At 34.4% G+C, this 17,809-nt stretch overlaps 1 protein-coding gene across 2 annotated transcripts in view; it reads left to right on the forward strand.

The window, feature by feature from the left end:
- The window catches only part of LOC132734157 (vascular endothelial growth factor receptor 1-like), an 89,176-nt gene that overhangs the window by 45,975 nt on the left and 25,392 nt on the right, over positions 1-17,809 (forward strand). The window contains exons 2-6 of one of the 2 annotated variants that reach the window (XM_060720872.1): positions 6,263-6,468; positions 10,794-10,980; positions 12,016-12,318; positions 12,901-13,052; positions 17,206-17,220. In XM_060720872.1, coding sequence (XP_060576855.1) covers positions 6,263-6,468; positions 10,794-10,980; positions 12,016-12,318; positions 12,901-13,052; positions 17,206-17,220 — 863 coding nt within the window. The remainder of the gene's footprint in view (positions 1-6,262; positions 6,469-10,793; positions 10,981-12,015; positions 12,319-12,900; positions 13,053-17,205; positions 17,221-17,809) is intronic. The other variant, XM_060720873.1, reaches the window with a different exon arrangement.

Here is a 17,809-nt window from a genome sequence, read left to right on the forward strand (position 1 = left end):
AGCAGCATATTAGCCACAGCAAAGCAGCATATTAGCCACAGCAAAGCAGCATATAGCCACAGCAAAGCAGCATATTAGCCACAGCTAAGCAGCATATTAGCCACAGCAAAAGCAGCATATTAGCCACAGCAAAGCAGCATATTAGCCACAGCGAAGCAGCATATAAGCCACAGCAAAGCACCATATTAGCCACAGCAAAGCACCATATAAGCCACAGCGAAGCAGCATATTAGCCACAGCGAAGCAGCATATTAGCCACAGCAAAGCAGCATATTAGCCACAGCAAAGCAGCATATTAGCCACAGCGTAGCAGCATATTAGCCACAGCAAAGCAGCATATTAGCCACAGCGTAGCAGCGTATATACCTCGGAAACAGCGTATTAGCCACAGCAAAGCAGCGTAGCGAAGCAGCGTATTAGCCACAGCAAAACAGCGTATTAGCCACAGCAAAGCAGCGTATTAGCCACAGTGAAGCATCCGTATTAGATACAGCTAAGCAGCATATAGCCACAGCAAAGCAGCATATAGCCACAGCAAAGCACCATATAACCACAGCTAAGCAGCATAATAGCCACAGCAAAGCAGCATATTAACCACAGCAAAGCAGCATATAAGCCACAGCAAAGCACCATATTAGCTACAGCTAAGCAGTGTATAAGCCACAGCAAAAGCAGCATATTAGCCACAGCAAAGCAGCATATTAGCCACAGCGAAGCAGCATATTAGCCACAGCAAAGCATCATATTAGCCACAGCAAAGCAGCATATTAGCCACAGCAAATTAGCACCATATTGGCCACAACGAAGCAGTGTATTAGCCACAGCAAAGCAGCGTTTAGCCACAGCAAAGCAGTGTATTATCCACAGCAAAGCAGCGTTTAACCACTTCGAAGCAGCATATCAGCCACAGCGAGGCAGTGAATCATAGGCACAGTGAAGCAGCGTATTAGCCACAGCATAGTCTGTTCTTCTGTCCTTCCATCTGTCTGAGTTCACTCACTACAGTGATGATTGTCAGCATTCATGTTTAGATGTTATGAGGTTCATTCAGTATACTCAGAGTGCTCGCCATAACTGGAGGAAATAAAAGAATCAATCAGACCGTTACCTATGAAGTGAAATTTGTTTAACTTGACTCATCCATCTTTTTAGTCTGGACAAAACCATTCATAATTTTGAGGGAAAACGTTTTAAAATATGTACCGAGTTAGGAACCCAATGTTACATGGGTATATTCAGGTGCAGCCTAAGTAGGGTTTTTACACCAGTTTAAAATCAGGCCAGTCTGCTTGATCATCTGTGAGAAAAATTCTTTGAATTTGTAAAGTGCACACAAAAACATTGTTAATAAATGCAGCCTTATTCCATAGATCCTAATGCCTAGACTACATATAGTTTTAGATTACAGTTAAAGATTCTAAATTTCAAATTATCTTCAATTTAGATTTTATCATTACAAGCATATTTTGCAGATGGCAGGCACTTTCTTATAAGTGAATTTTAGTTTAGTGATGATGATATTCATGGTAAATTACTTAGAAATTCTTAAATTAATGAGAAATTATTTTGAGCCAGATCAGTAAATCCAGGGTTTGGTGGTTTGATCCTTGGGCATGGCGAAATTGCTCTGTGACAATTTTAGTTTAACGGTTATTTGTTGCTCAACACGGATTTAGAATTTGATGTGGGATTTGGGCTAGGTCATTTACGGGAATTAAGCAATTACTGTTAGTTATCCTGGAAATCACTGGCTAGAGTGGGAGTCTGGACTGACTGCCAAAGAATGTGTTAAAATCAACTTAAAAATTAAACAAACAGTTAAGTGGTTGAAGCTAAATACAGAATTTGCTGGTACCTTAATCCAGGGTTTGGTTTCAGCCCCCAGGGCCACTCAGATATTGTGTGTTAGATCCTAACTATATTATAGGCTTGCCTTAATATTTTTTCTCAAATGACATCGTTATTCCACCAAGCAAATATGTTAGTTATTCCACCAAGTTAATATGTTACTTATATATCAGTTGTATTTTTAGAAGCTATTCAAAATTTATATATAAATTAGGATTTAACTTATAATAATAAATAGATTAAATATGTTGTAACTTAAAATAGGGAAAGAATGTATAAGGACTGCACACTTTTAGACGGTTTTGAATGATTGGTTCTTCATTAGGGGGTCACAATTAATGTTTGACTTTAAGATATCTCTGATAAAATTTGTAAAACTTCTTTAAGATCAAAATTGATTGTTCTTTAACCAAAAAAAATCTGTTCCAAAATATGACTTGAGTTATTTTATGTTTTTTAGAATCTTGTAAAGTATTTAAATCTTTTAATTATGCTTTTTGTGTACCATTTAATTATAAATTTGCTCTTTAAGTTAGAACTGCGTTTACAAATCAGACATTATTATTTAAACGAAAAAAAACATTAGCAGATTTGTTACAGAAACGTTGTTCACAACTTGATGGAATTTATAACAAGCAGCTATGGATCCAGGTTTTTTTTTTGCATTTTCAAAATAGCATCATATCTTTCGCTACCTATAATATGTTAGCAAACAATCCGAGCTCTGTTAAAGAAATTTATCCCTCCCTAGATATAGGCTACATCTAGGTTTGTTGGAATATTGACATCGAATTTACCTGGCGCCATCCCCAGCATTGAACATGTAATTAAGAGGTTTTACAGGTATTTTAAATTTGATTAGTCGGTCCATTTACAGAATTTACGATTGTTTAATGTGAACAATTACACAGATTTTCTGAGAGGTTCAATTTCTGAAAATGCAATTTTATGTTTAAATTTTAAAAAGATTTTTACTCATAAATTGTATAATATTTTATAAGATTTCACCCCGTTATTCAAATAGAGAGTTATATTTTCATAGAAATGAAAATTGACCAATGACTGAGTAAGTGCATTTTTGGGTGAGATGAATTTTGAAAATTCTATTGTACAAGATAAAATATGAATAGTTTGAGACTGGTAATGTAGTGAAGGGTTACATGTCCTTCATTGTAGAGATACACATTGCCAAGAAATTACAGTAACATGTACCTTAAAATGGAACTTTCATCAAGGGCGTTTTCGGGAGTTTTCATATAGGCAAAATTTAAAAACTGTTCTATAGAATTTCAATTAAATTTGGCATGATAACAGAGTCATTTTCAGCGAAACAAAAATTGGGGTCACTTTTCTCGTTTTTGAGTTATCTGCCACTGAATCAGAATTTTCTACTTATTTGAGGTCATTTAAAGGGCAGATACCTTACATTTTTTGTACGTAAATGAATTCTTGTTTTTACTTCTGGATAATATTTTTCTTTTTATTGTTGAATACAATAAATAATTACATGCAATTCCTTGTATCGTTTCTGTTAATTTTTTTCAATGAAAATAAAGGTACTTTTAATTTTTTTCAATGTTTAAGAAAAAATGCACAGGTTTATTGAAGAAGTGGGAAAAAAAAAACTATTCACTCTAAATTTGTTCTTGAAATTTTGCATATATTGACTAAGATGAAGGTAAGCTTCATGAAAATAAGAAGAAAAAAATGTTTTGTTTTGCTTCATTGTAAATTATCTGCCCTTGAATTTAACGAAAATGTCCAATTCAATGGCAGATAACTAAAAAATAAGAATGATGACCCAAAAAAGTTTCCGTTTAAAATGTTTCTGTTATCATATTCTAATAGCATGCCAAGTTTAAAGAACTTCTATTGAACACTTTTAATTTTATGAAAACTCTGCAAAATGTCTTTAAATCTCTTGCTAATAAAAAAGTGACAATAATGAAGTAGTCTTTATGTGAAAAATAAAAATTTGAATTGCTCATTTCAGTTCAAAGTTACAAAAATAGAAACACAAAAAAAAGGTTTCTCTACAAGAAGAATATTATGTTTGAACCTGGCAAGAGCAAAATTCACCTGTGAAATGCAAAAAAAGGGAACAACAAACATTGCAAATGATATTATAAAACCCTCTTCACCAGAAGCTTGCCATTAATCTTCTAGGCTTTAAGAAATTACCACATATACTCCAGAATGGATTATTGGAAACATCCATACTACATAAACATGATAATTCTAGTTTTTATGATTCAACAAAACCTGGAGAATTTCCAACAGAAATTTCTGTCTACTCGACTTACAGAGCAGAAAATTTCTGATTAAATAATTATTAGCAGTTTTTTTGTGTTTTTCTCTCCCTGTTGCATTTTTTCCCTGTCTTTTTCTCCGACTTTGCTCTAGGATACACATAATTTTTAGTGGAACGATACCTGAATCAGAGCCTTGTTTGTGTAAATATTATGATGTGTAAATATTATGCTAAGAAGTTTGGCTTGATGAGTGTAAATATATCAGAGTGTTTGTTATCTGATGTTTTTCAGACTTTTCACATCTAAATTGCTTGAATTTTGTCATTAATTTGGTAAACCAGAAAGGTTTACAGTTAACTTTTTCTAGAAACATCCTGCAGTTTCCTGATTAAGCTGTATGAGGGAGAGTATTTTGCACAAGGAAATTGTTTCATTGACTTATGCAGCACCCTCCCCCCACACCCCCACCCCAACCCCTCAAAAGGGCAGTGCTTGAGAAATGAGCCAAGTTATTGCCTTCAGTCCACATGATTAGTATAGTTCAATAGGAAGTTACCGGGTATATCAAACAAGTAAATCAGGTTTCACAGGTACGATCCTTAGGTAAAATCTCTCTGTAGACATTGAGTCTTATGGTCATTTGTCTCTCACTGCTGATTCAAACATCATGTAGGATAAGTAAGTGGTCACTTTTGAAGAAATTAGTATTAACTGGTTACTGTACCAGGAGGAAAGCCAATGAAAAAAGTTTTAGTGGGGATTTACAAATTTTCATCAATTTTTCTTTATAAGCTTTTGATTTTTATCAGGGTTTGATCATCCAAATCGAAGTCCCAGCTATTCACTGCAGCTGGGGGAGGAGTTAGGGGCAGGATATAATGACTTACATTTCTTCACCTGTGTTTGAGTCTTTAGCTTTTGTGAAGAAGTACATGTAATCCTTAATTACTAACTATTTAAAGTAATCTATGTCAAGCTGAATTATCCTAAATTATCATTTTAAGTAAGTAAATATAGCCAAGTTATCATGATTTACCTATACTTTCTATGGAAAAAAAATTAGCCAAGTTGGCTTTGCTTATCTGTTTCCTTCAAGAGTAAACATGTTGTATTCAACCTGTGAGGTCAAGCCAGTCATTTCAGACAGAAATTACTTGTTTCTGAAGAAAAAATGCAGTGATTTACCAAATAAACTGTCTGTTGTTTGGTAGTTTAGAGGACTCAAAACATCAGTTATTTACTAACCTTGCCAGTTACTATCAGCTTCTAGTAGAAAGAACCTGTCATCATAAAGCATTACGTTTTTGCTAGCTTTTTCTTAGTTTTTTTTGTCACTAATAACTGTTTCCTTTGCCCAATGTTGAGCACTAATGTTGAGCACTATAAGTTTGATTGAGTATTGTTACTTTAAATAACTTATATTATATTAGCTGCTCTCTTTCAGATTTATAAACTTATTTTTAAAGAAATGCAAAAATAGAAAGACTTAAAGAACTTTATATGTACAATCTATGTTTCATATAGTATGAAATATCATAATTTCATCAACCTAGAAATTCCAATTATTAGAAAATATAGTGGCTACTAATCTTGAACTGTAAAATTGTTTAGAGTAACCAATAATGGCCGCTGATGGATATTGGCATAGGTTTCCTTCTTCCACCTACACTGACACTCCATTAAAACACAACCTGTTATAACATGACCTGTTATAATTAACACGCCTGTTAACACGCTAACCTCACTTTAATTATTAAATTGTTTTAGAAATAAAAATGTTGATATATTAGTAAAGTTGTATGAAATGGTGGTGGGATGGGGTGATGAGGTAATTGCGCAATGAGTGCTTTATATTAGAACTTTGATAGAATGAGGGGTTGAGACCTTGGACCCCAACATGAGCGTTATAATAGGGTTGCCATGTATTGTGTATTATGACCCATTTTTAGTTTTTTAGCAAAAAATTCTAATGTTAGCAAAATTCACTTGTTTCAGATATGTGGCAATAGTTTTACTGCTTAGAAAAACCTGTAAGCTTAACAATAATCAGCATAGATCAGGAATAATTATCATTTATCTTTTAGATTTTAAAATTCAGAACATAAAGCCAAGGTGTGATATGAATGTCAAAATAAACATAAATTTTCTTTATTTCTTTCCAGGACCTTTGGCACATAATTTTTACAAGAAAGAAAAACCAGTGATAGAGTTCAGTAATTCGTCAATCAATGCTTCAAGTGGCGAGGTTGTGTTAAACGCAGGGACTTATGGTTATGAGAGACCATTTCGGCAAGGTGACAGTCTTAATGTTACATGTTACAGCAGTCTACCGGCACTTTGGGTTGTTGTGCAAGGGGAGGAAACTCTAGTAAGTATAGAGTTCTTAGTATAAGAAACCTAAAGTGAAAATGACAAAGAAATGTTTTTACTCTTGCAACTCTCTTCCAGTCATGGACTTTGGGTTTTTAGCTCACCTTGCACAAAGTGCAGGTGAGCTTTTAGGATGGCCAACCAAATGGCGTCCGTCGTCTGTCGTCCGTCCACATTTTAAATATTCTAAGGACATCTTCTATGATACCGCAAGGCCAATGTTAATGAAACTTGGCAGGAATACTCTTTGTATGAAGCTCTATCAAGATTGTTCAAAGAATTCCATTTCATGCAGAACTCTGGTTGCCATGGCAACCGAAAGAAAAATCTTTAAATATCTTCTTTTAAAGAACCGTAAGAGCTAGAGCTTAGATATTTGGCATGAAACATCTTCTAATGAGTGTCTACCAAGTTTGTTCAAATAAAAGCCCTAGGGTCAAAATTGGCCCGGCCCCAGGGGGTCATTGATTTTCCCTATATGCATATAGTAAAAACTTAAAAAATCTTCTTTTAAAGAACCCAAAGAGCTAGAGCTAAGATATTTGGCATGAAACATCTTCTAGTGAGTGTCTACCAAGTTTGTTCAAATAAAAGCCCTGGGGTCAAAATTGGCCCCGGCCCGGGGGGGTCATTGATTTTCCCTATATGCATATAGTAAAACTTAAAAAATCTTCTTTTAAAGAACTGTAAAAGCTAGAGCTTAGATATTTGGCATGAAACATCTTCTAGTGAATGTCTACCAAGTATGTTCAAATAAAAGCCCTGGGGTCAAAATTGGCCCCGCCCCAGGGGTTCATTGATTTTCCCTATATGCATATAGTAAAAACTTAAAAAATCTTCTTTTAAAGAACCCAAAGAGCTAGAGCTAAGATATTTGACATGAAATATCTTCTAGTGAGTGTCTACCAAGTTTGTTCAAATAAAAGCCCTGGGGTCAAAATTGGCCCCGCCCCGGGGAGTCATTGATTTTCCCTATATGCATATAGTAAAAACCTAAAAAATCTTCTTTTAAAGAACCGTAAGAGCTAGAGCTTAGATATTTGACATGAAACATCTTCTAGTGAATGTCTACCAAGTTTGTTCAAATAAAAGCCCTGGCGTCAAAATTGGCCCCGCCCCAGGGGGTCATTGATTTTCCCTATATGCATATAGTAAAAACTTAAAAAATCTTCTTTTAAAGAACTCAAAGAGCTAGAGCTAAGATATTTAGCATGAAACATGTTCTAATGGGTGTCTACCAAGTATGTTCAAATAAAAGCCCTGGGGTCAAAACTGGCCCGCCCCAGGGGTCATTGATTTTCCTTATATGTGTATAGCAAAAACTTAAAAATCTTGTTTGAAAAAACCCAAATAGCTTGAGTTTAGATATTATACATGAAACAGTTTTAAGTAAATATCTACAAAGTTTGTTCAAATAAAAGCCCGGGGGTCAAAACTGGCCCTGCCCCAGTGGTGTCATTGTTTTTAACTATATGTGTATAGTAAAAACTTAAAAAATCTTCTTTTAAAAAACCCAATGAGCTAGAACTTAGATGTTTAGCATGAAACATTTTCTTATGGGTGTCTACCAAGTCTGTTCAAATAAAAGCCCTTGGGTAAAAATTGGCCCGGGGGAGGGGGGGGGGGCTATATACAGGTGAGCGACCTCAGGGCCATCATGGCCCTCTTGTTTCATGTTGAGCAAGCTATCCAGTTAGCTTATTGAAGATTGTGGTTTTCTCAGATTCCCATCTACATTTATGCTTGAAAAAATGCAATAGGAACATCTAAGGTCTACCTCCTCCAGAAAAAAAGCTGGAAAATTATTTTTAGCTCACCTGTCACAAAGTGACAGGGTGAGCTTTTGTGATCGCTTTTCGTCCGGCGTCCGTCCGTCGTCCGTCCGTCGTCCGTCCGTAAACTTTTGCTTTAAATGACATCTCCTCATAAACCACTGAGCCAATTTCATCCAAACTTCACAGGAATGTTCCTTTGGTGGTCACCTTTAAAAATTGTCCAAAGAATTTAATTCCATGCAGAACTCTGGTTGCCATGGCAACCGAAAGAAAAATCTTTAAATATCTTCTTTTAAAGAACCGTAAGAGCTAGAGCTTAGATATTTGGCATGAAACATCTTCTAGTGAGTGTCTACCAAGTTTGTTCAAATAAAAGCCCTGGGGTCAAAATTGGCCCGGCCCCAGGGGGTCATTGATTTTCCCTATATGCATATAGTAAAAACTTAAAAAATCTTCTTTTAAAGAACCGTAAGAGCTAGAGCTAAGATATTTGGCATGAAACATCTTCTAGTGAGTGTCTACCAAGTTTGTTCAAATAAAAGCCCTGGGGTCAAAATTGGGCCCGCCCCTGGGGGTCATTGATTTTCCTTATATGCATATAGTAAAAACTTTAAAAAATCTTCCTTTAAAGAACCGTAAGAGCTAGAGCTAAGATATTTGGCATGAAACATCTTCTAGTGAGTGTCTACCAAGTTTGTTCAAATAAAAGCCCTGGGGTCAAAATTGGCCCCGCCCCGGGGGGTCATTGATTTTCCCTATATGCATATAGTAAAAACTTAAAAAATCTTCTTTTCAAGAACTGTAAGAGCTAGAGCTAAGATATTTGGCATGAAACATCTTCTAGTGAATGTCTACCAAAATTGTTCAAATAAAAGCCCTGGGGTCAAAATTGGCCCCGCCCCAGGGGGTCATTGATTTTCCCTATATGCATAAAGTAAAAACTTGAAAAATCTTCTTTTAAAGAACCCAAAGAGCTAGAGCTAAGATATTTGGCATGAAACATCTTCTAGTGAATGTCTACCAAGTTTGTTCAAATAAAAGCCCTGGGGTCAAAATTGGCCCCGCCCCGGGGGGGTCATTGATTTTCCCTATATGCATATAGTAAAAACTTAAAAAATCTTCTTTTAAAGAACCATATGAGCTAGAGCTTAGATATTTGGCATGAAACATCTTCTAGTGAATGTCTATCAAGTTTGTTCAAATAAAAGCCCTGGGGTCTACAAGCCCTGGGGTCAAAATTGGCCCCGCCCCAGGGGGTCATCGATTTTCCCTATATGCATATAGTAAAAACTTAAAAAATCTTCTTTTAAAGAACCCAAGGAGCTAGAGCTAAGATATTTAGCATGAGACATGTTCTAATGGGTGTCTACCAAGTATGTTCAAATAAAAGCCCTGGGGTCAAAATTGGCCCCGGCCCGGGGACATTTATTTTCCTTATATGTGTATAGCAAAAACTTAAAAATCTTCTTTGAAAAAACCCAAATAGTTAGAGTTTAGATATTAAGCATGAAACATCTTTAAGTAAATATCAACAAAGTTTGTTCAAATAAAAGCGCGGGGGTCAAAACTGGCCCTGCCCGAGGGGTGTCATTGTTTTTAACTATATGTGTATAGTAAAAACTTAAAAATCTTTTTTTAAAAAACCCAATGAGCTAGAACTTAGATTTTTTGCATGAAACATCTTCTTATGGGTGTCTACCAAGTCTGTTCAAATAAACAAATAAAAGCCCTTGGGTAAAAATTGGCCCGGGGGGGGGGGGGGGGCTATAAACAGGTGAGCGACCTCAGGGCCATCATGGCCCTCTTGTTTAGAAATCTTATCACTTGCTTTGTAAGGAATTAAATTGCTCATTTGTCAGGAAACTGTACATCCTTAAATATTTGTCAGGAAACTTTACATCATTAAATATTTGTCAGGAAACTTTACATCATTAAATATTTGTCAGGAAACTTTACATCATTAAATATTTGTGAGGAAACTTTACATACTTATACATTTGTGGGACAACTTGACATAGTTACACATGGGTAATGAAATTTAATATTATTGCTTATGTGTAAGGAACCTTACTTAATTGCGCATTTGTCAGGAAACTTTACATAATTGCTCATGTGTAAGGAAGCTTTACACAATTGCTCATATGTGAGAAAACTTTACATAATTGCTTATGTGTAAAAGGGAACTTTATGTAATTGCTCATGACTGTCAGGAAACTTAACATAATTCCTCATGTGTAAGGAAACTCTACATGCTTGCTAATTTGTGAGGAAATTAAATAATTGCTCATGTGTAAGGAAACTTTACATAATTGCTCATGTGTAAGGAAACTTTACATATTTGCACTTTTGTGAGATAATTAAATAATTGCTCATGTGTAAGGAAACTTTACATTGTTAAACATGGATAAGGAAACTTTATATAATTACTCATTTGTAGGGAAACTTTACATACTTATTATTACTAAGCATTTATAAGGAAACATTTGATACAGCTTATATTATTTAGATATCACTATCATGAAAGGCCTTGTTTTCTCTTTACTTATAGGGTCCAAACTTTGCTCAGAATGATGATTTAAAGGAAATTATTATCACAGAAAGAGAAACAGTACAAGGTTATCGATATGAATCAAATCTCTACATTGAAAACATAAAGTATGATTATACAGGACTTTATGTCTGTCGACTGGAGAATGATCTAAACGTAAATAACAGTGTCTTCATTTTTGCAAAAGGTAAGTTAAAAATTGTGCTGTTTAACTTGTATTGAGTAAATAAAGGCTGATAAATCTGGCCTAAGCTTTCTTAAATTTTAACCTGATGAGTTCCTTAAATAGACTTATTGAGTTTACATTTTTGGAACTGTCCATACTTGAATTGTGACAAAAATTATTCAGCCAACTTTAATAGAGCCTGGTCCAATTACACAGATGTACCTGCAGGCTGTAGAGGTGCTTATGATACAGGTGACAATTGCTTATCATTCATAGTTATAGCAGGTTAAGTGTTAAGAACAATTTGTCACCTTGCTGCAATAACGGGTTAAGTCCTTCTAAATTTAATCGGAGCTAATCATTTATTGCACTTAAATGACAAATTGTTCTATTAACCTGCTAGCTTGTAACTGAAGTAATGCATGCAGAAACAGTAGAATAATAACAAAATATAAGTATTTTGTTCATTATGGATAGAAAATTTTGAAAACTAACAAAGATACTGTACTCAATCTTTGGCATAGGAGATACAAAATAAATTTTTTGTATCAATATTTTGAACATTCACGATCAAGTTACGGTAATCATCTTACTGAGAAAATGAAATGCATAATGCCTGTAACTCTCTTATACCCTTAACAGACAAGCATTGGTATGGCCTGGAGTGCTCTTGTTTATTTTAAAGCTTTTTCAAAAGTGAGATTAGTCAGTTTATAGTGTTTTACATGGACAAAATCTTGTTCAATCCCATCGTCAATTGCCGAAAAAGCTCTAAAAACGTATACTGCATGTTGAAAAGTTAGTGAATTTAAAATACCAGACATTTCACATGAGGAAATATTAGCGAATCATGCAAGGGTAGAATTTAATGACAGGTTGGTTGATATTTACGCTAGAGGAAATTTTAGTCGCAAAAATTCGCCAATATTTCCGCGTTACTAACTTAACCACTTATACAGTGTATTTTGTTCGTAAAGGTAGAGAAATATTTGTATATACGTCATAATTAAAAAACAATAGTACATAATAATTTTCAGAGATATTTTTTCTTTGTAGATATGGAGAGACCATTTACAGATCGACATTATGTAAACATTCCAAACTACCCAAACCATCTGACCTTGTATATGAGTCAAAGCTTCATAGTGCCATGTCAGACAAGTTTTCCTGACATAAACATCACATTTCGCTGTATTTGTCACGATCCTAAAGTATTAGGGCCGGAGCAAGGTGTTGTGTTTGATCCTAAAGAAGGCGTGAAAATAGCATCTGTAGACGGCTCGTTTGATGGGTTGTATGTGTGTGAGACGAAATTAAATAACATAACATATAACAGAACGTTTACATTTTTGATACATGGTAAGTGAAAAGCTATCAATTTATCAGTTGTTCATTAAAAATTACTGGGATGAAAAGTCAGGGGGGGGGGTTATTGAAATTACTTCTTAAAAAGTCCAAAATACAAAAAAAAACCATAGAGAAAATATTGTTTTAAATGACATGAATTATGTTACCTTATGTACAAGGATCTAGCCATTCATTGTCAAAGACTGCAATGGTGAGCTAGTGGTAGGTGCACCTCAGGTGACCTGGTATGTCAGGTGTGACAGGTTTGGACTGTACATAGCATAGAATGTTTACCCTGAATAAATCTACAGAATTTTATGGCCTTACTCTTGGGTAGAGGGGCATATAGATTTGCCATTTATCTGTCCATCACATGAACAAATGCATGGAAAATAATGATTTAACTTGTTTTGGCATTTTATGTCTTCTTTTGTGTGCTATTTTATTTATGAAATGTATAGCATAAATAGCTCTTCTACAATGTTATATAACTGTAATAACATATAAAGAAAAATTACACAATGATTTTATTACATGGAAAATAAGACATCATGTCACATGATATTTTAGTCACAATTTATTTTCTATTTATAGTAACACCAGATGTTCCTCCTATGCCATATTTGGTTCCAACTGACGATATACATAAAACAATCGGAGAGTCGTTTACTTTGTCATGCAAAGTGAAAGTAATGACCGGTGTTCGGCCAATTTTGAAATGGTCATACTCTACATCTGCTAAACAGGTTTGTTGTCTATCTCCCAAACTTCATATTATCATCTGTCTGATTTCCTGAAGATCCCTGCATGTTATTCTGTTTTATTTTTAGGTTTTCAATACATCACAGACTGTCTAAATTTAAAAGATGACCACTATTTGTATTTCAATCATTATGAGGTTAAATAGTGCACTTCAGGGAGACAGAATCATGGTTGTCCCTCTCTGCTATACAGGTTTGAAATGGTACTCAAAAGTTTTAATTAGATCCTGTGAAAAAAACAACATCCAGCTGACTTGAAAAAACCCTGCATGTTTGGCCTGTTGCTGAAACAGTGTATTGAGAGGGGCTTGTCAGTCATCTTCCACAAATAAAGATATAAAGTAACCATACGGTGCCACTGTGGCAGAGGGGTTTGGTTTGGTAACTTAAGGGCACCACTCCCAATGCTTTAGGCTTGAATTGTGCATGGGTCTTTGGATTATTTCATGTGATTAAGGTATCTGGCTACCATATAGAAGGTCAGTAATTCTATCTTAGGTTCTGCTTTGTGTTAGTAATAGTACTTAAGGAGGGCCCCTGAAGTCTTTTACCACTAGTAAAGCTGGAAAGTCCTCATGTAACCTTAAACACTGTTTGTGTGATTTAAAACATATGAATTATTCTTAAACCCCTTAAAATAAAAAAGTAAAGTAAGAATGAACAGTTCAAAATTCAAAGGAGGACAACTTGGCTTTGCAAGTGTAAAAACACATCCAATCTTATAAAAAGAACTGTTCTGGATATTCCTGTTCCAAATTATTATAACCAATAGATAACTAAGAAGGCCTTCACCATGTTTCATCAGGCAGGATATTATTTTTTTACTTGTCAAAATACTGCAGTTCATTGAAATCAACATTATATAAATACTGGTACATTTTGACATTTTGTTTATAAGTTATCAGTGTAAAGCATGTCTTAATGTTAGAGCTGCTGCCAAGCATTAAATGTCCCAAAAAAATTAAAAGTTTATAATACCTACAAAATGTTTATTACAAGGTCACATTGATCTCTATTTCTTAAAAAAATTCTTTATACTTAAAAAGGCCCTCCACTGAGGCCCAAAATACTTAAAAGATATAATTTGAAACTTTTTCATACATTTTCGATCCACAGAGGCACTGTAAAAAGAATAATATTGCAAAGATATTTAGTAAAATAATTATACGAAGAATTAAATGAAATGTCAATGGTTAGTGTGATTCTCTACCCGATTTGAGTTAAAAGTGTAATGCTTTTCTTTTTTTAGCTGGTCATTTGGCACAGTAAAATAATTATTTTAGAAAAACAGTGTGAATGAAAGATTTAAAATTTTGCATTTCATTGGTTTTTTTTTTTTTGTTGTTTTTTTTTTTTTTTAATAAATCAAACTCTGGCCAAACACAAAGCTGCATTCTGGAGACTGGTTATGAACAATTGTTTTTTAAGCTTGGGTGGACAGTCTGTGATGGAATTAATTTATGAATTAATCATGTACTTTATTTCAGCTCAGAGTAAAGAAATAGAAAAAAAATAATCTCAGAAATCCTCTTCATCTAAATTGTGTAGGAAGAGATAAGATGTATGTTTTAAGAATGTATTCTCAATAATTAAACTACTTTAAATACCCATCTTGTTTGAAAGCATGATAGACTGATATCTGTGACAGCTTTAAACTATGTATTGCCAAGATTGAACAGAAAATTTGTTTCTGGTTTCTGCCTCTTAATTCACACCTTTTCTGCCTAGCTTTGAATTTGGAACTGCCCATTGTAATTTGAAACTTCAACTAACATTGACAAGCAAAGGTTCCATAACTCTGAGTTAACTTTTTACAGAGTTATGCCACCTTTGTCTTACTCCCATGCACTGAGGATAATCTAGCACAGACAGCTCTTGATTCAGAAAAAAAGTTTAATAGCCAAATTTTTAGATAGAAACCAGAAACAAAACATCTATTGGTCCTACAATATTGTCTAGTGTTCCTGGAATGTCATAGTAGATTCAGACAGTAAAACTTGTAGTTTTCATAGAAATATTCATCTGTCAATGAATAGGCTGCATAACTGACATTGTTACTGCCCCTCTAGCTTTGATTCTTTTTCAGATAATGGCTGATCATGTTGCATAGAATGGTGCAAAAGTATCTGATATTCTACCCTTAACTGCACTAGTCAGCTTAACAATCCTTGGGATATAGCAGAGGCTTATATTATTGGATTATCAAAAGCGCAACATGTTTGGACAGTTGGTGAAATCCCCACACTATCTTTAGTTTGACAATTCCTTCAATAATACATTGTATGGTTATCACTATACAACATACATTATGTATTGAATGTAAAAACTTGACCAGTTTCCCCAGGCTATCCCCCTGCTGCACTGCTGTGAGGGAGTGGGATGGGGCAACCATTGAGTGACAAGTGAGGGATTAGATGACCTTGTACCATTTGTATAGAACATATCAGTCATATGTAGAAAATTATTGATACACAAAGCTAGAGGCTCAGTCACTGTACAACAAATATTTATATACATGTTGTGGCACTCTCCAGCCTCTGTCCTATTCCATTTAGAACTTTCAAAATGGTTTCAGTAATGTGCCACCAAGGGCATCTTTTTTGCATCATATAATGTCAGTTTTGTAGTTTCTGATTTCTGTCATTTCGTGTTTTCGGGTCTTTGTTTCTCAAAAGTCAAAAGTGAAGACACCATTATATGCTTACTTTTGTGTCTTTGCCTTCTACTTTTGAGGATGCTGACACAAAGACGTAATAGATTTTAGGCAAAATAATGATATTTTGATAGGTGAAGACACAAGATCTTCTGCAGAATCATTGTGTTGGTGGGGTGAAAGGCAAAGACACAATATTTGTCAGAAAAACTCAATAAATTGGCCAATTGGGCGCCAATATGAAGATTTCTACCCCCTGAATGATAATTTCACAGAAAAAAGATTTTGTGTTTTTGCCTATTAAAATATCATTATTTTGAATAAAATCTATCATGTCTTTGTGTTCGCATTCTCAAAAGGCGAAGCCGAACCACAATAAGTCAGCATATTTATCGTGTCTTCGCCTTCAACTTTTTAGGGGTGAAGACACGAAATGCAGTTATGAGCCACCATAGTAGATAAATACACCATGCATTGTTAGATACAAAAATGTATACCATGAATTGTTAGATACAGCATGCATTTTTAGCTCACCTGTCACAAAGTGACAAGGTGAGCTTTTGTGATCGCTTTTCGTCCGGCATCCGTCTGTCCTTAAATTTCTACTTTAAACGATATCTCCTCATAAACTGGTAAGCCAATTTCATCAAAACTTCACAGAAATGTTCCTTTGGTAGTCAACTTGAAAAATTATTCAAAGGATTTAATTCCAAGCAGACCTCTGGTTGCCATGGCAACGGAAAGAAAAAACTTAAAATATCTTCTTTTAAAAAACGTAAGAGCTAAAGCTTAAATATTTGGCACGAAACATCATCTAGTCAGTGTCTGCCAAGTTTTTTTTTTCAAATAAATGCCCTGGGGTCAAAATTGGCCCCGACCCAGGGGGTCATTGATTTTTCTTATTTGTATATAGTAAAAACTTAAAAATCTTATTTAAAAAAAAACAAAATAGCTAGAGCTAAGACATTTAGCATGAAACATCTTCTAATGGATGTCTACCAAGTTTGTTCAAATAAGGAACCTTGGGTTAAAATTGGCTGCGCCCCAGGGGTCATTGATTTTCCTTATATGTGTATAGTAAAAACTTAAAAAATCTTCTTATAAAAAACCCAAAGAGCTAGAGTTTAGATACTAAGCATGAAATATCTTCTAGTGTCAGTGTCTACCAAGTTTGTTCAAATAAAAGCCCTGGGTCAAAATTAGCTCCTCCCAGGGGGAGCTAGATCTTAGACATTTATCATGAAACATCTTCTTGTGGGTGTTTACCAAGTTTGTTCAAATAAAAGCTCTTGGTTTAAAATTGGCCTTGGCTCAGGGACCTAATCTAATACAGGTGAGCGATTTCAGGGCCATCATGGCCCTCTTGTTAGATATACCATGAATTATTAGATATTCCATGAATTGTTAGATACACCATGCATTGTTAGATATACCTTACATTGTTTCAAATCTTTATCCCAAATCTTCTTTTCTTCTTTTCTCTAGGATATTGCATTGGAGGTAAGTGAATCGTTTTTGCATGTTAAAGCTGTAATTGTACCTGAATCTTATATATTTATTTTGATATATATTTATTTATTTGTTTCTATCTTATTTTATTTTGATAAGTTTTATTTCTATTTTAAATTTGTGTATCTGTGATTAATTTTGAAAGTATTTTAGTTAATTTTGTAAAAAAAAATGTATTTTATGTGTTTATTTTGGTTGAATGGGGGTGCTTTTTGGTTGAATTTGTGTGTACTTTGGTAAAAAGTGTGTATTTTGATAAATAGTGTGTGTATTTTAGTATGTACTGTATTCATTTGCTTGACTAGGCTGTTCATAAAGTTAAAAAGTTTGAATTGGTAAAGTGTTAAATGTTATTAGCACTTAGTGTTGCTTTGTAATTATAACTACTATCACTATAAGCGCCTTTGAATTAATGCTACTTTTCCGTGGAAGAAATTGTTATCTCTCAAAAATTTATTCTATATTAAAGTGGCTGATGATCACCCCCCCCCCCCCCCCAAAAAAAAAAAAAAAACACGACAAATCCCCACAGTGTTCTTTGTAAAAAAGTCCCACAAAGAACTTTAGATTCTATCACAAG

The sequence above is a fragment of the Ruditapes philippinarum genome, unplaced genomic scaffold, assembly GCF_026571515.1.
Source record: "Ruditapes philippinarum isolate M1 unplaced genomic scaffold, ASM2657151v2 ctg2475_1_1_1_1, whole genome shotgun sequence".
Classification (NCBI taxonomy): Eukaryota; Metazoa; Mollusca; class Bivalvia; order Venerida; family Veneridae; genus Ruditapes; species Ruditapes philippinarum.